This window comes from Mus musculus, chromosome 1 (assembly GCF_000001635.26).
Source record: "Mus musculus strain C57BL/6J chromosome 1, GRCm38.p6 C57BL/6J".
Classification (NCBI taxonomy): domain Eukaryota; kingdom Metazoa; phylum Chordata; class Mammalia; order Rodentia; family Muridae; genus Mus; species Mus musculus.
This window is the reverse complement of record NC_000067.6, coordinates 153,793,056-153,814,465: the sequence shown is the minus strand read 5'-3', so window position 1 is coordinate 153,814,465 and position 21,410 is coordinate 153,793,056. Positions and strand designations below refer to the sequence as shown.

Here is a 21,410-nt window from a genome sequence, read left to right as displayed (position 1 = left end):
CATGATGACATTCTGAGTATCCAGGCAACAGTGCTGACTGGATATCACCCTTCCACATGTGGACAGTTTCCTTTCCAGCTGTCATGATAAAATGTCTGACAGAAGCCACTCATAAGGGGAAAGGGTTTATTTGGCTTTTGGTCCAGGCAGAACCAAAGTAGGAACTTGAAAAACGAGTCACATCCACAGCCAAAGAATAAAGGAATTTCCTCTTTGTTTTACTTAGTGAAGGAATGTCCAGTTTCTTAAGCTTCTCTCATTTACAAAATTGCCAGTTACCTTAAGAAAAATATACTGTTGGAAAATTTTCAGTTTTTCAAGTCCTGAACTTTTCTTTATGCTCACTGTGGCTTAAACACTGAAAATTATTGTTTCAACATGTTCTTCCTATGTTTAACATCTATTTCTTATCTCCATGTATTAACTGAATTCTTATAGGTTTATTTGTGACTTTGAAATGTGTTTGTTTTAATGCAACATTGTTTCAGTGTTTAGCCTTAGGAAAGATTGCTGCTTATACAGCTTGGTGGGTGTTTTGGTTTTTTGTTTTGTTTTGTTTTGTTTTGTTTTGTTTTGTTTTGTTTTGTTTTGTTTTCTTTCTGAGACAGGGTTTCTCTGTGCAGTCCTGGCTGTCCTGGAACTCACTCTGTAGATCAGGCTGGCCTCGAACTCAGAAATCCACCTGCCTCTGCCTCCCAAGTGCTGGGATTACAGGCATGTGCCACCACTGCCCGGCTCTGGGTTGTTTGTTTTTCTCTCTCTCTCTTATATCAAGTCTTCTGCAGTTTGCATTTCATTTTTCAATCAATTCAGTTGCAATTATTTAGAACCAATGAACATATCTATTGTTTTTTTAAATAAATTTTGTATGCTGCCTATCAGTGAAATATTTTCAAATCACACAAAAATACCCTGCATGAGCACAGCCTATTCACTGTGCATCTTAAACCATTGACTATCTAACTAGGTCATGTCCTGTTTTTGAACAGTGAGATGACTCTATGTTTGCCCTTGTTGATCTTATAGTCAGTGGTTTTCTCCTATAAAATGAGAGAGTCTTAGGTAGCCAAGGTTAGCCTCAAACTCACTTTATAACCAACAATGACATTAAACTTCAGATCTCCTGCTTCCACTTTGGAAAATATAGAATTACAGGCAAGGACATCACATTGTGCAAGGGACTGAACCCAGGGTTTCATGAATGCTAGGTAAGCACTCTGTCAACTAAACAACATCCCAAACCCTCAAAGAGTTGGGTTTTTCTTTAAGATTTATTTTTTTATTATATCTAAGTACACTGTAGCTGTCTTCAGATGCACCAGAAGAGGGCATCAGATCCCATTACAGATGGTTGTAAGCCACCATGTGGTTGCTGGGATTTGAACTCAGGACCTCTAGAAAAGCAGTCAGTGCTCTTAACCACTGAGCCATCTCACCAGACCCCTCAAAGAGTTTTGGGATGCTGAGATCCATGGAATCTGTTCTTTTTCAAAAACATTTAAGTACAATTTCTTCGAATAATTGCTCTAAAGTACATCATAGAGCAAGGCACCGGTTCTGAGTTGTGCATGGATTGCCAGAATACCATTGCCATGGAAACCACATCCTTAGAAAGAAAATTGTTTTAGTTAAAGCAAGAAGTCAAGGGGAGCCACTTTAAGATGAGGTCATTAGTCTTAAGTTCAATGACTACAAAGTAAAATCTTCAAGTGGCAATTAGGAGTGTTTCCAAGAAAATAGCCAAAGTGGCAACAAAGACAGGACACCATATGCATTGTGGCTGGATGAAAGACTTAGATTAGAAGTTAGGTAGCATCTCATCTCCAGTAAGGTACAGTGACTGTGCCTTACTGTACCTCACTGTACTTCAGTACAAAGTACAGTGGACTTGGTCTCAGCAGTCTCTCGGGAAGATGGGCTCTAGGCATAATGGCCAACATCTCCAAGGAAGGTGGCCTCTGGCCAGTGTCTCTAAGAAAGGTGAGCTCTAGGCCTGACGGCCAATGTGCATTATTAATACACCTTGACCTGATGTCAGTGTCCAGGTGTCCAATGGCCTGACACAGTAGTTGTAAGTGATGCCTGACAAATGTCCCTTCTCATTATCTTCTTATAAACTATTGTTCCCTAACTTGGTGGTCTTTCTCAGCTTTTACAGTGGAAATTATCAGGCAACCAAAATATTCATACTCACAAAGAAAAACATCCTTTGTCAAAAAATCTGTCGTAAGGAAGCCTTCTATGAGACCAAGGTAAGATGGCAGATCTGGCTACATCAGTGTCTCTAGGCATAGACATTATTTCTGTGTGGAGGTTCCTACATCTTTTTCTATAGATCATACGCATAGGAACAAGACACTTTATGTGATAAGTTGTTTATTTTATAAAGTACTATATAACATTTATTACAAAATAACTTCTTCAAACTTAAACTATAACAGACAATATATAACTTCCGTCTATGTGGGGACTTTAGGTCCCACACTGCTATGGGAGCCTCTGGTTTCTCACTTCATTTCTCTCCACTTTCTAAATAGTCCATCACTGCTGAGAAGAGATTCTGTGGCATTTTCCACACAGGCACAAATGCCACTTAGACATAAAAGGTTCTCCAAGCGTTATATCTGCTGTAATTTCCTGCTCTGAAACTGTATCCCCAGAGAACATGGTTAATACTACAGGCGACTTTTTAGTGCTTTATCCCTTAAGTATGCTTCCTCCTTTCCTGGCTATAACTTGGACCAATTTATTCATTTTACTCCATTTCTGTGTAATTGCTGGCTACATGAAAAGTTCACCTCTAGATTATGAAAACATTGTAGTGTATAAAAAAGACAGTCAAATATCCAGAAAAAAATATTTTGTATATTTAAAAAAAATGCCCACAGGAATGCTTCTGTTACTGTAGCATCACCAGAGGTTGGAAATCATCTGTCCATTCTAAACACTCTGAATAAGTCTTCCTCCCCTTGAATAATGGAAAGCATTTCCTGATATGCACTCAGCTATTCCTCTTTAGGTTCTAGTCTGTACTGGTCACTATTCTCTACTCAGACTACAGAAATATTTCCAACTGAGTTGAGCAGGAATAATAAAAAGTCTTTTCTAAATCGTGTAAGTCCTACAGCCCATGACTTAAGATCACAGCTAGCATCAGAGATAAGACACATGCAGTTCTTCTAAACATGTCTCTAGTTCTCACTCAGTGTAGTTATTATTGGTCACATGCTATGTCTTGGCCACCTAATGATGTTGATGATAATGGTATAATACAATATGAATCACAGTAACAAGGCAGTTCTTGTCTTTTTCTATTTGTTCTTTGCTTTTGTTTTGTTTTTAAGACAGGGTCTCATTATGTAGCCCTGGCTGTCCTGCCTCTGCCTCTCAAGTACTGGGATTAAAGGTTTGCACCACCACATCCAATGGTTCCTGACCTTAATTAATCTAAGACATAAACTCAGGACAATACAAAGTTGACTTTTAAGTATTATGATTAAGTTTTGTCTGATTCCTATGTGCATATAGTAGGAAGAGATAAAAAATTAAGTATGAATTAAGGAAAGTTAGACTCCAGGAAGAGTCCTAAACTGCATGTAGAGGCTCCACTTGATAGAAAAGAGACCAGGAGTGGAATCCCAGATAGAACAAACATGGACTCAGTTAGCCATTTTTCAAAGAATGGGGTCTTTAGAGATGGCTCAGTAGTTGAGAGAAGTTGTTGCTTTTTACAGAGGACCTGAGTGCAGTTCCTAGCATCTGTATAATGCTGAAAACCTCCATTTTATTCTGGTCTTTGCACAACCAGCCATACACACGTTAGACCAACAAACAGACAAAGAGCTCATACATTTAAAGTACAATGCATACACCTTTTTAAAATACTTTTAAAATTTTTCTTGGTAATAGGCACATAAAATATGTTCAGTAGGAAAAGCATGGGATACAATAGGAAGCCACACAGCCTCTGTTCTGAATTGCTATTTGGACAGTGTAGAAGTTCATTGTGTTATATATAGTCTCTGGGTCTGGTTTATTTCAATATAGGTTTTTTTTTTAATTTGTTTCCTTTTATTATAAGTTTTAAAAGAAACTTAAGAGAATGAAAAACATTTAAGTGAAAGCAGAGGGTGTACCATGTGAACACACTGTGAGGAGCAATCCTCTCTAGGGTCACCCTTGGTAAGTCAGTTAAAGAAAACCAAAAGCAAATAAAACAGCAAGAGCTTGTGAGAAGTGAAGCATGAGGGTGGGCTCCGCTCCAGCGTTGCTGTGATGGTCACACAAGGTGAAACCAGGCAAGCACGGGTTGCATAAGGGGCGGGCAGCAGAGAGAAGCCGGTTGGGAGGTGATTCCTATTGTTACTTATCAAAAACATCCAAGAAACCACTCAGCAAATAAAGAAGATTACGTTTAAACGGCTGAAGGAATCTGTGATAGCAATCATTAGTCAACTAGAAAAAGTTGAGAAAAAATGAGACAAATGATACGAAACAAAAAAACCCAAAAAGTAAAAACCAAATTCAGATCTGGGGTAGAAAAGCATAATGACCAGATGAAAGAAAGCATGCTAGACAGAATCAGCAGGCTTAACCTGAAAGAAGAGCCAGGGAACTAGAAGATGCGCAGTAGACATTGTCTGGTCTTGAGGCTAGGACCCACTCAGGAAGAGGAGCCAACTCCCAATAGTTATCCTTTAACCTCCATATGTGTAACATGAAACACACAGCATGGACAGAAAGACAAAAACGCACAAACATACAAACATGCAAAAATAAATAAAAATTTAGTTTGTTTAGAAATCAGGATTGAAAAAAAATGTAAAGACATTGAGACGGTTAGGAAATACAAGGATCAAATTCAACAACTTAATGTAATAATCTTCTAGAAATGCCCAGATTTCTAAAAGCTGATTTGAAGACAACCTGAAAGGGTTGCTAAATCTATAGAAACAACAACAAAAACAGAAAAACATAGTGACTAAAAACTTGGTGTCCTTCAAGCAACATCAAAAAGTAGTAATTTGCAGGCAAAATGGTGCACATCTTTAATCCCAGCATTTAGAGGCAGAGGCGGGAAGATCTCTGAGAGTTCATAAGGTAATTCCCAGTACAGCCAGAGCTACACATTTAGACCCAGTCTCAAACAAAAAAAAAGGTATATCTTTAATAACTTAATTTTTTCATACACCATATCATGGGTAGTATCACTGGAGAATTCTGGGAGATATTTAAAGGAAAAATAGTACCAACATTATAATTGCTCTTTGAGGAAATAGAAGAAACTCTTACTTATCCTATGAGGCCAATATCATCCTGATTCCCAAAGCAGAGGCATCATGAAAACCACAGACTACTACTTCCCTTTGAATCTAGACACACAAGTCTCTCACAAATAGGAAACTAGATCCAGTAATAACAACAACAACAATATCATGTAGCATCAGCAGCTGGCATTTATCTAGGGAACACAAGATTCAGTTAACATCCAAAAGTTGAAATAATATCCTGTATTCGTTGGGCTTCCCTAGAATAACAGAGTTGATAGAATGAGTACATATTAAAAGGAGATTTTTTTGAGATTGCCTCATACAATATAACTGGTGTAGTCCATCAGTGGCCATCGCACACTGGAGAGGTTGGGAATCTAGTAGTTCATGAGGCTATGTGTCTCAGGAGTTGCAGTTTGGTGTTGAAGCCCTCAGGATTCCTGGAGAGTCACTCATGGGTCCTCAGTTGAAAACCTGAAGAAGCTAATTCTAACATCAATGAAGTGCAGCAGGAACTGCATAGATGAACTTGCCAGTGAGAGTGAAGGCAAGTTGACAAATACTAGTTTTTTTCTTTCATTTCCCTTTTACTTGGGCTGATACTGAAAAGAACAACTTATATTTAGGATGGGCCTTTCCATTTCAAATAATCTGATCAAGAAAAGTGGCATACCTTTTAGTTAATTTCAATTCCAATTAACTCGGAGACCAAGATCAACCACCACATATTCCATATTAAATAAATGAGGTAGAAATCCCACATGATTATCTCATTTGAGATATCTAAACCATGATTTTAAACATCATGATTTAAGAAAAAAAAAACCAACTTTCAAAATGAGAATAGAAAAAAAGCTATGACATTCCGATAAAGGATGTCTATCAAAAACCTACATAAAGGCATCTGTAAAGGAGATGGGTAAATTAGTCAGAAGAAGGTTACATGCACGCAGCTTTGAATAATAGCTGTGACTGTGACATAAGAGGTTACATGAGCAGTTAAAATTGGAAAGGGGAGTAACTAGAGATACAGTTGCAGCCTGCCAAGGAAGATGAAACCCCGGAGGGAGCACAGCCTACCCAAGAAAGACTGTGAGAGAAAAGGAAAGGGGATCGTGGGCGAAACATTAGCTTTAACTCCATTCAAGGGGCAGCCAGGTGTGCTGCCTTTAATCCCAGCACTAGGGAGGCAGAGATAGGCGGGTCTCACAGGTCCAGAAACTACACTGTAACCCACGTTCGGTTTCATTCCCTACTCGGAACAGTCTCCAAGGTCTCTATCCTTTCCCCTCTAGCAACAATACAACGCTCTGTTTTCCAGGAACTTAACAGAAGTCCTCCTAAATAATGCACACCTCGAGTACTTCAAAGAGTTCCTCAAAGACCGGAAGTCTGAAAGCCCGTTGCAGTTCCTGATAGCCGTACAGAAGATCATGATGGAGACCAATGAAAAGACTTATAAGACATCTTTGGAAAATATAACCAAGACTTATCTCCACGGAAAGGTCCCTGCCGGTGTGCCTCTCTTTCTCTTGATTCTCCCTTTAGTTTCTTGGGAGGAGAAGTTTGGGAAGTAGCCTGACTCCATCAAAACCGCTAGAGAGAACTGAGAGGGAAATGGCCACATGGGGGCAATATTGAGACACCGAGGATGAATGCAGAGAACAATTTTAAGCCCAAAGTCAGCACACTGATGAAAGGAAATCACAAGTGAGATACATTCCATACACACGCTCATTAATCTCCTTTATTGTTGGGAATCTAACCTAAACTCCAGTAAGGTAGGAATAAGTAGCTGCATTTTCTAAACAAAGGAAGTACAACGCATTGAAGTTAGCTATAACTTATTCCATTGAATGCAAATTCCAATTATTTGACCATTAAAATGACTAGCCTGGGACTAGCTATAAGCAAACAGGTGGTGTTCTCCATCCCCAGAAGAAGAGTTGCACTGGGGAACACTGTGTCTGACAACCGTTCCTAAATGTTGTCTTGTTTTCCTGTCTAAGGTGGTGGTAAAGACTGTGGAAATACATTTTAGCTGGAGATTGCAAGTAAAGTTTAGCTCATGGCTCTAGAAAAAGGAGGTGAGAGCACAATGCCCTTCTAAAGCTGTAGAGCCGAGCTTCTTGTCTGTCACAGGGGAACAGGCAGAGTTTATGTAGGCAGAAAGGGGCTCATTTATTTAGTGGTTTTTTTACTTGTTTGTTTGCTTGGTTTGGTTTTGTTTATCCAAGGCAAGTGTAGAAATACAAAAAAAAAGAAAAAAGAAAAAGTTCAAAAGTAACAAGTCTCTCTTGTTCATTTATTTGTTTGTTTTGAAACAGGGTCTTGCCACACACTGCAGACTGGCCTGAAACCCGTCTATGTAGCCCAGACTGGCCTTAAACTCTCAAGCTTCCAGCATCTGCCTGCCATGTCCTGGGATGTACAGAAATGCCCCAGCTCAGCATGCGAGTTTGTAGGTCCAATTCGAATGCATTAATAATAAACTCAGATTCACAAATATTGCATTGATATCACATTAATGCAATTATAAGAAGTTACAAAGCACTTCCCCTTGATGTGCCTTAAACAAGAGGGAGCCCAGATTTGAATTTCTACTTGTCCTGTGTCTCCTGCCAGGAGCTAAGTCCCACAGCTAGCTCCACAGGTTCATTGACAGTCTAAACTATAGTTCTTATGTATACATTAACATCGAACTTTTGTATAGATAAACCCAGTCAATATTTTATCTTTTGTCCTTGCAACTACAATATATCATTCATTCCTTTTACAATCTTTAGTTAATGGTTTTATGGCCTAAAGGAATGTATTCATTCCTAAATTGTAAATCTTTTTGCCTGCTTTCCATCTAGTGCAATTAACTTGTGATATGTGAAGACTGGCAGAGTTCTAATAGCAGTTTTCATATCATAGAGGACTTTAATTGCAACCCTATTATAAAGGGCTCAATAGTTATTAGTATAAATTTAGGAATTCTTATAGAATCATTAGGAATTAAGAAATCATCTATTTCTCTATATAGCATCACTACAAGATAGTGCATCTTCTTTGATCTGCAGAAAATCTGCCCGGTAGGGTGGGCTAACACCCAGGGATTGCTATATTAATTTAATAATGACAGGGAGGACATATCAATAGCAAGAATCATTCCTGAGATTTGTGTCTTAGGGCCTTGCCTCCAGAGCTTATCCACCACCATCTATGCAAAATGATGGACATTTCAGGAAAGTCACCCACTAGTCTTAGCCTCTCCTAAATGGCTTCTGACAGTCTTCCATCATCTTCTGTCCATGGTATGAGTCTGAATCTGCGCCTGCCTGAATGCTGTCTTGTGAACCTGTCCCTGTGTTTGTGTGTTCCTGTGTATGTCCATGGCAGAGGGTTCTGCTTTCTTATTGAACAGCACAGAAAGCACAATATGAAGAAGGAATGGGGCACTTTACAGAAATCCTTAACAGAGTCTTATAAGGGGTGAAGCCACTGATTCCAGATTATTCCAGCTGACCCAGATACCAATCAAACCAATGCCATCAAGCGATATCCATACATTGCTCCAACATTTTTTTTGTGCACATTCATTTTATGAAGCTAGTTTGGTCCTATCTTCTGTCCTCAGCAAATGATTATCATAACATACATGCACACATACACTCACCTTGGGACATAATTTAAGATTTGCATCAGTTGTAAAGATTAATTACCTGAGAAATCTAAGGCAAGGAGGGTCAGTTGTTACATTGTTCTCTTAAAGGCAGGTTAAGTAGACTGCAGTAGTAGTCCTAAGCCTAAAGTGACCTTGGGGTACATTTTGAACTCTGACGATGAGGCCCACCCAAAGTTCCTGTCTTTTAGAATGCAAGAGGTATCTTTATTATTATGCATTGGCACATATAAGAAATACTTGTTTGCTGAATTTTAAGATGAGTTCTATGCATCATTCTGGAAGGTCTCAGAGAGAAAGGAGTGCCCAGATACTCCGAAGCGCATGCTCAAGCTCATTAACAGTCCTATTGTCTCTGGACACGGAGCATCGTGGTGCGCTCCACAGTGACTGTCGCATCTTGGGCTCTCCTTCTGTACCTGAAGAGTTCGCTTTGTTCCTTTCCCCCTAAGCCTCTCTCTAAACTGGAAAACTTCACCCCAGCTACAGAAATGAATTCAAATTTTATTTTAACTTTATTTTCTTTCAAGCTTTCATCTTTGAAATGGGACTAAGAAAGATAGTGTTTTGTCTACAAAAAATAGTTTCCCATAACATATAAAATAATCTTTGGAGACTTGCAAATTGTAGAAGGCTCAGTGAGGCCAGAATAATACCAGAGTCATGAGCCTTTCTCATGAAACCACCAAACTATGGACAGAAATGACTCTCCTTTCCCCCTCCCTCCCTCTATTCCTCCCTCCCTCCCTCCCTCCCTCCCTCCCTCCCTCCCTCCCTCCCTCCCTTTCTCTCATTCTTTAGAGGAAATACTGCAGTGTGATGCTCCCTTTATCAAAGAAATTGCTAATGTGCGTCACATCACCACCACCACGTTGCTGATGCTCCAGGGTTATGTCATGAAATCTGTGGAAGAAAAATGGTGAGCATGTTCAGAGAAGGTGGGGTTCCCTCTGGGGTTGCTTCCTAGCTTTGAAAAGCCACATTAAGCAAAGATCTCCCAGACCTCATAGTGTACTGCTAGAGCTGTCCTACAAAAGAAACACCAAACTTACTTTGAAATCTCCTGCCTGCCTGTGTTTGCAACACACACATACACACACTCACTTACACATATACACACACTCAAACATACACACATATATAAAATATACACAGGCACATATACATAAATGCATATATACAACACACATACAGAGAGAGGGGGAGAATGAGGAAGAATACAGCGCTGAGAAGCACAGATAGGCTGACTTTAGATAAAATTGAGATAGTCAGAGGAGAGCTTTTGAGTATCCCACACTTCCCACTGTAACTCCTGCAGGAGCTGACATGGAAAAGGCCTTGTTATGTTTCATGCACCGTGGTTTTATCTTCTTTAATACTCTCTGTCGCCTTTCTGGTAGGTTTAAGGAATACCAAGACTTGTTTCCACCACGATCTGTGGAGTTTGAGTTTGTTGAAGCACAGGCCGTCCCTAGGAAGCCCTCAAAGTCAACAACACACCTACACGACTCCCAGGTCAGTGAGAGGGAAGAGGGGAGGACATTACAGGCAGGAAAGCCATTGTCCAGGCACTATCGGCTGTACAAAAGATTGTCCCTGTTAGGCCCCTTGATATATTACTGAAAGAAAGGATTACTCTTCGCTGTGTGAGTTGTGTTTTAAGCCCCATTTTACAAAAGGATAATCTGAGGCTCAGAGAAACGTACTGGGAAGTCCCTTCCTGATCTGCCTCTCTCTGGCCCCAGCTAAGCGAAAGGCACAAGATCTCCGGAGATGACACTGTGAGAGTATCTGCGGCTCGTGCTTATTTTAAGGATGTGAAACTGACCGTCATGTGGTTTTTGCTAATCTTTCTGCACAAAGATTAGACTGATCAGCCTGGGCTACACATCCAAACACTGGCAACATAAGCCTCACCTTGCAGTATGACAAAGGGTGGGCCTGGAACATGTGTCCCACCGACCAGGAAATACCAGAAAGACAATGGCAGCAGCTGGCAGCGAGTACGCATGTTTCTCCTCCTAAACCCAATTGCCCCTCTTATCCTTAAGGGAGAAGAGACAGGAGCAGTGCACAGGGAAGTCTTTCCATGGGGTTTGAAAAAGCAAAGATACTCCTTTAAAGAACCTCATATTCAGTGTGAGTCATTTAGGTAGAGAAGATTGAGCCCAATTCTACCGGATTCCAATGATCAGGTTAAAATATATCTGAAGATGAGATTTAAGCCCAATACTGTGTACATGAAAATGTGCTGGGTTTTTCTCTCTCCACTCTCTGTATATGAGCCAAATCTGCATGGTGGGATGCTTGCAAGAGTGTGTTTGCTGAATCATCGAGCTTTGTAGTAATTTCAGCTTTCCCCGGTCAGACAAAAGGAAACCAGAATGTTGTCGCTGCCTGCTGTGAGTTACACACTTTGTTACACACATCCAAAAGCCCCTAAACCACAACCCTGGAGGCTGTTGTTTGTGTCTTACACAGAGACACAAGTAAATTGACCCAAATTACACCTCTATGGAGAAGGTAGAGTCTACCCGAAAAGTTTCCAGCTCTCAAATCCACTGCGTTTAGTCCTTCACCGCTGTCTCTCTAAAGCCGTGTTTGCACAGGCCGTCCCCCTCCAAGGATGGAGCAATCTCAGCAAAAAGAGAGGTTTTGGCTCGACTTATCAAAATTTTTGATATGAGCCCAGTTCCTATTAAAGGAATGTAGAACAGAATGTGTTTGCTTGTACAAAGTAAGAAGCCCAAGTGGGGGAATGGGTACTTTAAAGTTTTCATAATGATGAGAAATGGGTTTATACCTTTCTCTATTTCTTTAACACTTTAAGATCTGCCGAGCCATCATTTCCTCCTGGTAAGCAGCAACTTGTTCTCTGTTGCTTCCCTTTTTTTGAATACTGACCTTCCCGGCTTCTGGAAGGGTGTGTGGTAGAAGGAGTTTGAGCACAGGCTCCGTGATTGGAGCCAGACTCCTCTACTTGTCAATTCCTTAGTCTGAGGCAGACTGACTTGGGTTCCCTCACCCTCAAAATGGGAGCTCAAAAGCATCCTTTTATAGAAGTGAGTATTTCCAGCGTAACAGAGATCAGGTTTGTGGCACACACAGAGAAGGTTCTTTGTGAACAATAGCCATGCTAAGGGACACCCTCTTCCTTCTGCAGAAAAGGGGATGGATAAAAATGATCGCCTTCATCAAGAGTTTTTGCAACTACCGCAGATTCATAGCTGATGCCAACAATCGCCAAGAGCTGGCAGATTTCATCTACCTGGAAATGTTCAACAACAAAGAGAGTGAGTCACTTCCCGGACATGGTGGGCAGTCCACATGAGAACTCTAGCTACTTGCTTCGTGCCAGGCCAGCATCAGCCACAGTGAGCCTGGATGACCAGACTTTTCAAGGCCTGCCTGGATAGAGGTGCTTCTCAAAGAGCCAGCAAGTGTGGGAAATAGCAAGGGCACTCTGGCGCCTCACATTTTAAATATATGATATTTTTATTAATTATTTGAAAAATGTATACATGTGTACAATATATTTTGATCATTAGCTTCTTGTTAATTCCTCTCAGATACACTCTCTGCCTCTCTACCCCACTCCAACGTCATGTGTTTGTTTTGTGTTTTTACAACTCATCATATCCAGTTCCTGCTGCTCATATATTTATGGGCATGAAGCCATTCACTATGGCATGGCCATCTTACCAAAGAGGATTCACTTTTTGTGAAATGGTTTCTTTACGTTGTTTACTGTGGTCTCTAAAAATATCTTTAATTTTTTCTTGCTATATCATATATATAATAATCAGTATATGCTATTAATAAAGAGGTAACAAAATTACAAGAACATGTAGGACACAGTCTTCAGAACACCGCCAATGCTTTGAAGCCTACATTCTGAACATATATGCATACACACATATCTGTGTCTCTCTATATATCTATATAAAATCTCCACATTTTTCATTTATAATTTACCATTTTCCTTACCATTTTAGATTGAACATCCTTTTCTGTCAGTGCACATCCATCTGCCAAGTTTTCGACTGGCATAAAGTGTCCACTCTATAGACTTATTCAACTGCTTCATTAATTCATTCATGGCCATTACCGAGAATGCTTTAGGGTATGCGCTTCAGCAGGTGCTGAGACTTCAGTGGTAAAAATAAAAACTATGCTCTACCCTTATGATCTAGAGTTTTCCTACAGAAACTGTAAGCCACAGATAACAGATCGTGTCTACCACTTGTACTTGAATGAATGACTCGTGCCTCCATTTCTTCATTCATAGAATGGGAATAATAACTAGTCTTACCTCACTGGGTTGTTGTGAAGCTAAGAGGGGTGACAGCTTGAGCATCTTTGAGCTATGCTTTAGCGATGCTTCGTGACAGAATAGTTTTTAACCAGTCCATTGTTATTACTATGTATGTGTGATGAGTGATTTCAATAATGCTTGCCGACAGACCCTAGTTAGCACTGGCAATGGACAGGGATGAAATTTTCCCCCAGAATGGCCTGAAGTTGAGTTTTCAGGAGTGAACAAATGAAGCAGGTGCAGTGGGAGAGAAAAGGGTGTGCACGGACCCCTAAACCAAGAGAGTGGGTGGTGCAATCTAGAAATTTCAAACAGGATGCTTGGACTAGAGATGAGCCAGGAAAGTTCCTGAGGTGACGAGGAAGAAACGGGCAATGACAGCTCATGTCTCTCTGGACTTGTGAGTTATTCTAACATTCACTCAAATGTACTAAGTTTCTATGGGAAAAGAACAAACGCCCTCATGTTGTTGTTGTTCAATTTGAAGTCTCCAGAACTAGTGCACTAATTTACACTTCTACTGAGGCTATCAGTCAGGGTCTGATTCTCCACAGTCTCACCAACAGAGACCACGATGTATTCTAAAAACTCTAACCATAACTATCCTTAAAGTGCCCTACCACATGCTATTTGCCTGTGGCAAGGTGGCCTGGTGCTGCTCAGAGTTCCCACCATGCTGTTGGTATGAACAACCCTCTAATATGTCTAACCCCCATCCATCCATCTCAGTGCCCCCCCAAGAGCTTTTGAGAACTTCCATTCTCTAGATTAGCTTTCTATTCTCCTTCACTTTGGTTTCAGATTTCCTCCTAGATGATAAACCTCGATTCCTCCCAGATAAACCTTGAGTGACTGTTGATCAGCACCACAGTCCCATCTGAAAAGCTGAGTCTTCATGGGCAGTTTTTATGGTCTCTGCAGGAAACCTAATGGATTACCATGGCTCCAGACATGATTGTCTCTATTTGGCAGGTGCCATGAGAACATCCTTCAACATTCAATCGCTCTTGTAATTAATTAGTTGTTTAACTATCTCTTGATTGAATATCATCACACACCTGAGCAGGGGCCTTCTTCAGCAGTTATGCACATCTGAGTGAGAGGCTGCAGTACACATAGGTTGTGGCACTTTCACTGGATACAAAACATGAGTGCACAGAGGGTGGTGAAGCCCAAGGTCAAAGTTTAGGACCTGAAAGAAACTTCATCAAAGCAGACTGTAATTCCTTGTTGTTTCTCTGTTAGATTTCTCTACATCACCCGCCACATCTGCACGTCATACCCCAGTAAACCTTAGTGCCCGGAACGCAGAACAGGAAAATGGAGACACGGTCCTTGTAAAACGCCGGATATTTGGCCACAGAATTATCACGATCAACTTTGCCGTTAACGATATGTATTTATTTTCTGAAATGGAGAGGTAAGTTCCCATCTTTCTTCCCTCTTGCAGCCTTCACACTTAAAACTTGCCAGTAGGAGGTGGGGAGGCCTCCCAAGCATGAGGACCTAAGGTCCTCAGGGGATGGGGTGGGAGGAAACTGCTCATCTTGGATTCTAGCATGGAGAAGACAGAGACCAGAGCATTCCTGGGGCTAGCTAAGCACCCTCACCCAAGGGGAGCTCCAGGCTCGATGAGACACTGCATCAAAAACTAAGGCAGAAGTTGACTGAGGGAGTCACCAGACATTGATCTCTGACCTACACACACACACACCTCCTAGCAAAAGTTGGCTTGACATATCAGAGCCACAGTGATTGACATGTGAGAAGCATAGTGACTTAGCTCTGCCAGAGAGGATGATGCTGGAAATGTCTTGGACAGCTGTCATCCTATCAGTTTCCCTCCTGCTTTGGGTCCTAGGGCTCTCTTCAGTGCCCTGGAGAGCCCCAGGCTATTGCCAGTAAATGGATTTTTTTTTCTCTATTTACAAATAGAAGTTGTCTCATGCACCAATAGTTCTTCACTTAAAACCAGACTGTCATAAGAGGTGTGTATGTGTGTGTGTGTGGGGGGGGTGTGGGTGTGTGCATTTGTGTGTGTGTGTGTGGAGGGAGTATTTAGATTAAGTATTTTTAAGTCAGATGTGCTAATAATACATAGTCATTTACCTGCCAAACCTCAACTGTAAAGTCAACATACCAATAGAAAGCAAGTTTATACATTTTTCTTGTATAAACTCTAAGTTATACACCAAATACTGTCAACCATCTCTAATTTCTTTTTTTTTTTTTTTAAAGTGAAACAAGGGCTAGAGAGATGGCTTGGCCTTTAAAAAGGCTAGGCTTACAACCAAAAACTGTAAAACTCGCTCCAAAGCAGCTTAAGATTTCTGGATTTTATTTGTTTGTCCGTGTATGTATTTTGCAAAGGCAGATATATATTTTGTAGGTATGGATTCCATCCAGGGCCACACCCATGCGAAGCCAAAGCTAAAGAAATGAGTTATGTTCCTAGCCAAACCCTGTATTCCATACTCACACTTTCAATGATTTAAATTTCCTTTGCTGAACCTAATTGAGTAGGTTTGGTTTTGTTCTGTTTTGCTTTGCTTTTAAGCTATAATACTTGTCTTTGTTATAAGATTTCAAAGAGTCTCCTCTCTCTCTTCCTCTCTCCCTCTCTCCCTCTCCCTCTCTCTCCCTTTCTCCCTCCTTTCCTCTCTCCCTCTCCCTCTCCCCCCGCCCCCCGTCTCTTAGGTAGGTCTGACTATGTAGTCTGTGCTAATCTCAAGATTCTCCAGCTTCCTCAGCCCCAGACTCTAGTTCCAGGTGTATACCACGATGCCCTGCTCTACATTTACATGGAAACAATAAGTACTTTTCTTTTTAGATTTTGGATTCTGCTCCGTTGAATGAATGAGGCAAAACTTAGAGTAAAAAAATATTTGGAAAAAGAACTAGTAAGTCCTGGAAAACCTCTCCACTGGCAAAAGTATCAGAGTGAACTAAAGATATAGTGTTGTGATTATAAAAAGATAAAGAGGTACAATATTATGTTCTATGGGGGTGTGGTGAGGTGTGGGGGAAGGAGGTGCCTCGGCGGGCCCATGCCAAGGCATCCCTTCCCCCTGAGGGACCAGCCACAGGACAGTATAGTATAGAATAGAGTTTATTCAGGTCATGAGGAGGGGAGTTAAGAGGGTAGTAGAGGGAGAAAGTAGAGAAGTAGAGGCCGGCCATGACCACATAGAGAGAGGGGAGAAGAGAATGGGGAGAGAGGGGGAGCAAGAAGGTAAGAGGCAAGAGAGTAAGAGAGGGAGGAGGGGGCAAGCAGCCCCTTTTATAGTGGGCCAGGCCTGCCTGGCTGTTACCAGGTAACTGTGGGGGTGGAGTCCAGACAGAATACCAACAGATAGGCCACCAGTCTGTGTTCACCATGCCAGAGACACTAGTTAATATAATTTTCAGAAATGCAGAATGTCCAGGATGCAGAATGTCAGGAGAGTTTGACCCATTGCACTCCATGGAGGGACTTAGCTCAGTCCTCAACATGTTCACTGATCACCTTGTAGTGCCAAGGAAATGTTAGTGATTCCCAAAAATACAGACAGGAGCTGATCTGATGTAACTCACAGCAGGGTCTTCTGTCTATTCAAGCTAGCTCAGGCCCCTCCAATGCACCACCATCAAGCAGGATGGGGGAAGCCCTGAATATCTATTGGAACAAGGCTTTATAATAAGCAGCAAGCCGGGGTAAGTGTGCAAGCATCTAATTGGAAAGATACTGTGGCCTTTAACATAACTGGCTGCTGCTAGGAGTTATATCATAAACTTAATTTTTGCTCCCCTCTGCATTGGTGGTCATTTGGCAGGGGTGGGCTTGTAACCTGGGGGTGCAAGTTTGTTGGAGGAATAACATGGAGACACTGGTCTTGTTGGGGATTAGCCTAGAGACTAAAGCTGGGGCTCAGGTTTTGTTGGGGGACAATTTGGAAACTAGTGCTAGGTACCAGCCTGTTAGGTTTTTGTTTGGTTTGGTTTGGTTTGGTTTGGTTTTTTTTAGATATTTTCTTTATATACATTTCAAATTTCAAATGCTATCCCAAAAGTTCCCTATACCCTCCCCCCTCCCTGCTCCCTACCCACCCACTCCCACTTCTTGGCCCCGGCATTCCCCTGTACTGGGACATATAAAGTTTGCAATACCAAGAGGTCTTTATTCCCAGTGATGGCCAACTAGGCCATCTTCTGCTACATATGCAGCTAGAGACACGAGCTCTGGGGGTACTGGTTAGTTCATATTGTTGTTCCACCTATAGGGTTGCAGACCCCTTCAGCTCCTTGGGTGCTTTCTCTAGCTTCTCCATTGGGGGCCCTGTGTTCCATTTTATAGATGACTGTGAGCATCCACTTCTGTATTTGCCAGGCACTGACATAGCCTCATATGAGACAGCTATACCAGGGTCCCTTCATCAAAATCTTGCTGGCATATGCAATAGTGTCTGAGTTTGGTGCCAGCCTGTTAGTTTACCTGAGTTCAAACTTATGTCAGGTGCTCTAAGATGGAGTCTGAATTTAAAAGATTTGGCCTCTCATCCTCTTTATCGAGCACAGTCTCTGTCCTTATAGGCATGTATCTGCACCAACCCCAGACTGAGAATGCAGACAAGATATACATAAAAGGTGGGGAAGTCCCTTCTGATGACAGGTGCTAGGTAACATTGAGCACCAGAAATACACTTAAGTGTCTGCGAGTTCTCAGGCATTGGTGTCTCGTCCTGGAGCTGACCTGGGCCAGCCATATCAGAGTTCCAAACAGGGTCTTGAGGAGGAGGGCCAGGGATGAAGAAGAAATAAAGAGATAATGAGAGGAAAGTCCAAAAGCTGGGCTCAGGAGGACTGAAAAGGCTGACCCAAGCCAGAAAGTCTATATATAAATGTCATAGCTCTTTTTATACCCCTCAAATGCAGAAGCACAAAGCAATTCAGCAAAGATCAGACAACAGAGTTACCGAGAGCTCAGAATATCTCATTTCCCTTTGACAGGGTTGTCTTAGTCAGGGTTTCTATTCCTGCACAAACATCATGACCAAGAAGCAAGTTGGGGGGGAAAGGGTTTATTCAGCTTACACTTCCCACATTGCTGTTCATCACCAAAGGAAGTCAGGACTGGAACTCAAGCAGGTCAGAAAGCAGGAGCTGAAGCAGAAGCCATGGAGGGATGTTCTTTACTGGCTTGCTTCCTCTGGCTTACTCAGCCTGCTCTCTTACAGAACCAAGACTACCAGCCCAGAGATGGCATCACCCACAAGGGGCCTTTCCCCCTTGATCACTAATTGAGAAAATGCCCCACAGCTGAATCTCATGGAGGCATTTCCCCAACTGAAGCTCCTTTCTTTGTGATAACTCCAGCCTGTGTCAAGTTGACACAAAACTAGCCAGTACAAGCATAAAAGCTGGGATGGCTAATAAACCATTTCACATCTCAGTGTCTGGAACATTTGACTACATACATACCGTGGAAATGTCAAGTGCCAGTTCCTGGACTCTGGCTTCTCATACCTGAAGCTCTGGTGCCAGTCTATAGCCAGCCTTGTCTGGCAGGAATCTGGTTTCATGAGGGGTAAAAAGTCCACATCTCATTGTCAAGCTGTCCCCACACTTTCCAGTCCAAGCTAGTGTCCAATGTGGAGCCAAGAGACAGCCTGGCCTTTGAAGAATGAATGGGGTTAATGAGATAGGGTTGGTCCCTTAGCAACCATTAAGGAAAGTCATGGGAAAGAGAGAGAGAGACAGAGAGAGAGAGAGAGAGAGAGAGAGGAAGGAGGAGAAGGAGAAGGAGAGGAGGAGGAAGAGGAGGAGAGGAGAGGAGAGGAGAGGAGAGAGAGAGAAGAGAAGAAGAGGAGGAGGAGGAGGAGGAGGAGGAGGAGGAGGAGGAGGAGAAGGAGAAAGGAGAAAGGGGAGAAAGGAGAGAAAGGAGAAAAGAAAACCGGGAGAAAAGGGAGAAAAGGGAAGAGGAAGAAGAAGAAGAAGAAGAAGAAGAAGAAGAAGAAGAAGAAGAAGAAGAAGAAGAAGAAGAAGAAGAAGAAGAAGAAAGAAGAAAGGGAGGGGGAGGGAGAGGAGGAGGAGAGGGAGAGGGAGGGAGAGAGGAGGGAGGGGAAGGGAGAGAGAGAGGGGGGAGAGGAGAGGGGAGAGGGAGAGAGGAGAAGGGGAGGGGGGAGGGGGAGAGGGGGAGAGGGAGAGAGGACACAGCCAGAGCATAGTTCCTCCTGCTGTGGCTCCCACTGTCTCCCCCATCCTCTCTACTTTCTTGCTTTCCCTCTGCAAGCTATTCTTTGCAGAGCAGTGGTTCTTAACCAGTGGGTCGAAGCCTTCACAGGGGTCATATGTCAGATATCCTGCATATCAGATACTTACATTACATTATATTACATTACAGAAGCAAAATTACAGACATGAAATAGCAATAAAATGATTTTATGGTTGGGGGGGGTCACCCACACCATAAGGAACTGTACAAAAGGGTCACATCATTAGGAAGGCTGAGAACCACGCTGTAGAGCAACCAGAGACACCAATAAAAAGCATGAAACCGATTGTTACTCTCCTGAGAATGCTCAGGTGTGTCCCCATTACCACTGAGGTTCAGTCTAAGCCATTGGTGCTCCACATGAGGAGAGTCCCCCTGCATCTCAGTGCTGGCCCCCAGCCAGTGCCGAAGGGCAAATAGCAGGAGAGCCCTGCAGTTCTTGAATCAGTCATAGGTGAAACCTTTTGCAGAACTAGGAGAAGACCATGGGATGGAAGAGTGGAGGTGGAGATTGTGGTGAAGAAGTGCACTAGACAGAGAACCTAGCATGGGACCTGATGTGTGTCCTGTGCTCAGTTGTTGCTAATGGGAGAGTTGAGACTGAGTGAATGAAGTCACAATCCAACTCAGAACTGGCCCTGACCTTTTCTTGTTAGAAGTAAGTTTGAGTTAGTCACCGTATCCAGCCCCTGCTTCTGTCTTCTCTCGTTGATTTCTTCCATTTGCCTCTTCTGCAGATTTAATGACCTGGTGAGTTCAGCTCACATGTTACAGATCAACAGAGCATACAATGAAAATGACATCATCCTGATGCGGTCTAAACTTAACATTATCGTGAAGCTTTACCTGGTTTCTGATCTTCCTCCAAAGCTGAAGGTAAAGGGTAATTCTTTCCCCCATAAAACCCTAAAATCGAATCACTGGGCACCTCATAAGCTCCGGGTCACAGAGTGAGCTTTGCTTAGCAAAACCACAGGAAACTGCCTTCTGGAGAGGTAGTATTTTAGGGGATGTTAGGGGTCACTAGAGGTCATTTTCCTTTCCTGCAGCCTCTAACAGTGACATGCTTCCACCCTACGGGTAGGTGAACATCTCCGAGTCTCAGAAGGACATCATCATCTCTGCCATCACAGAAGGCCACTTAGACCGGACCATCTTCCATGGGGCTATCATGTCCATCTTCCCTGTCATTATGTACTTCTGGAAAAGGTACTTACATCTTCTTACCCACTGACTACCCCGCCAAGCAGGTTTCTGCCTTCCTGTGTCCCATCATTTCCAATCCTGTGAGGAACTAACAGGCTGCTCTTACCCTACCTGCTCAACTCCATCATGATGCGCTGAGTCGAAAGGAGGACAGAAGAGTGAAACCAACCAAAACCAGAATGCTGGCTCCACACCTCTCCTCCTCTTATGCCTCCTGGGATCAGGACCATGAGGTCGTACCTAAGCTGGAACTTCCCCACTAAGCATGCAGCTCCTGCAGGCAAAGTCTGCCAAGGCAGAAACCATCTCTATCAAAGAACCTCATGGAAGGAGCGGGCTGGGGCAGCTTCCCTTCTATCCCGATCTAAGCACCACTGAGTCACGGTGCCCAGCTTTATGTCACCTCTCTCCCAAAAGTCAAGTGACAAATGTAACAACTAACTGAAAATGAAAACATGGCAGGAAGCTGATGGGGGCCAAAATTAGAAACCCAAATCTCCAAATTGCCTGCTGACCAAACACAACTTTGCTAGGAGCCATGTAGGAGAAGCTAAAATCTAGCAGGTGATCTTCCTGAGATGGTTTCACAATGGACTTAAGCTTTGGTGGATTTGCTTCTTTAGGCAAGGCTGGGGAGATTACATTTGAGGAAAGATTCTTGCTATTAATATGCTTTTCCTGTTATTATTAAATATATAACAA

The 21,410-nt window shown here is 42.4% G+C and overlaps 1 protein-coding gene and 1 long non-coding RNA gene across 12 annotated transcripts in view; one reads left to right on the top strand and one right to left on the bottom strand.

Annotated features, from left to right (window-relative positions):
* Positions 1-21,410, top strand: part of Rgsl1 (regulator of G-protein signaling like 1) — a 69,413-nt gene that overhangs the window by 32,876 nt on the left and 15,127 nt on the right. For 8 of the 10 annotated variants that reach the window (XM_006529576.4, XM_006529577.4, XM_006529574.3 and 5 more), the window contains 8 exons: positions 2,150-2,252; positions 6,592-6,785; positions 9,739-9,856; positions 10,338-10,452; positions 12,101-12,230; positions 14,498-14,672; positions 20,240-20,378; positions 20,587-20,711. In XM_006529576.4, the coding sequence (XP_006529639.1) occupies positions 2,150-2,252; positions 6,592-6,785; positions 9,739-9,856; positions 10,338-10,452; positions 12,101-12,230; positions 14,498-14,672; positions 20,240-20,378; positions 20,587-20,711 (1,099 nt within the window). Of the gene's footprint in view, positions 1-2,149; positions 2,253-6,591; positions 6,786-9,738; positions 9,857-10,337; positions 10,453-12,100; positions 12,231-14,497; positions 14,673-15,953; positions 16,235-20,239; positions 20,379-20,586; positions 20,712-21,410 lie in introns of those variants that run through there. The other 2 variants (XM_011248002.3, XM_006529582.3) reach the window with 2 other exon arrangements.
* Gm41974 overlaps positions 1-21,410 on the bottom strand; it is a 45,747-nt gene that overhangs the window by 17,080 nt on the left and 7,257 nt on the right. The window lies entirely within an intron of this gene.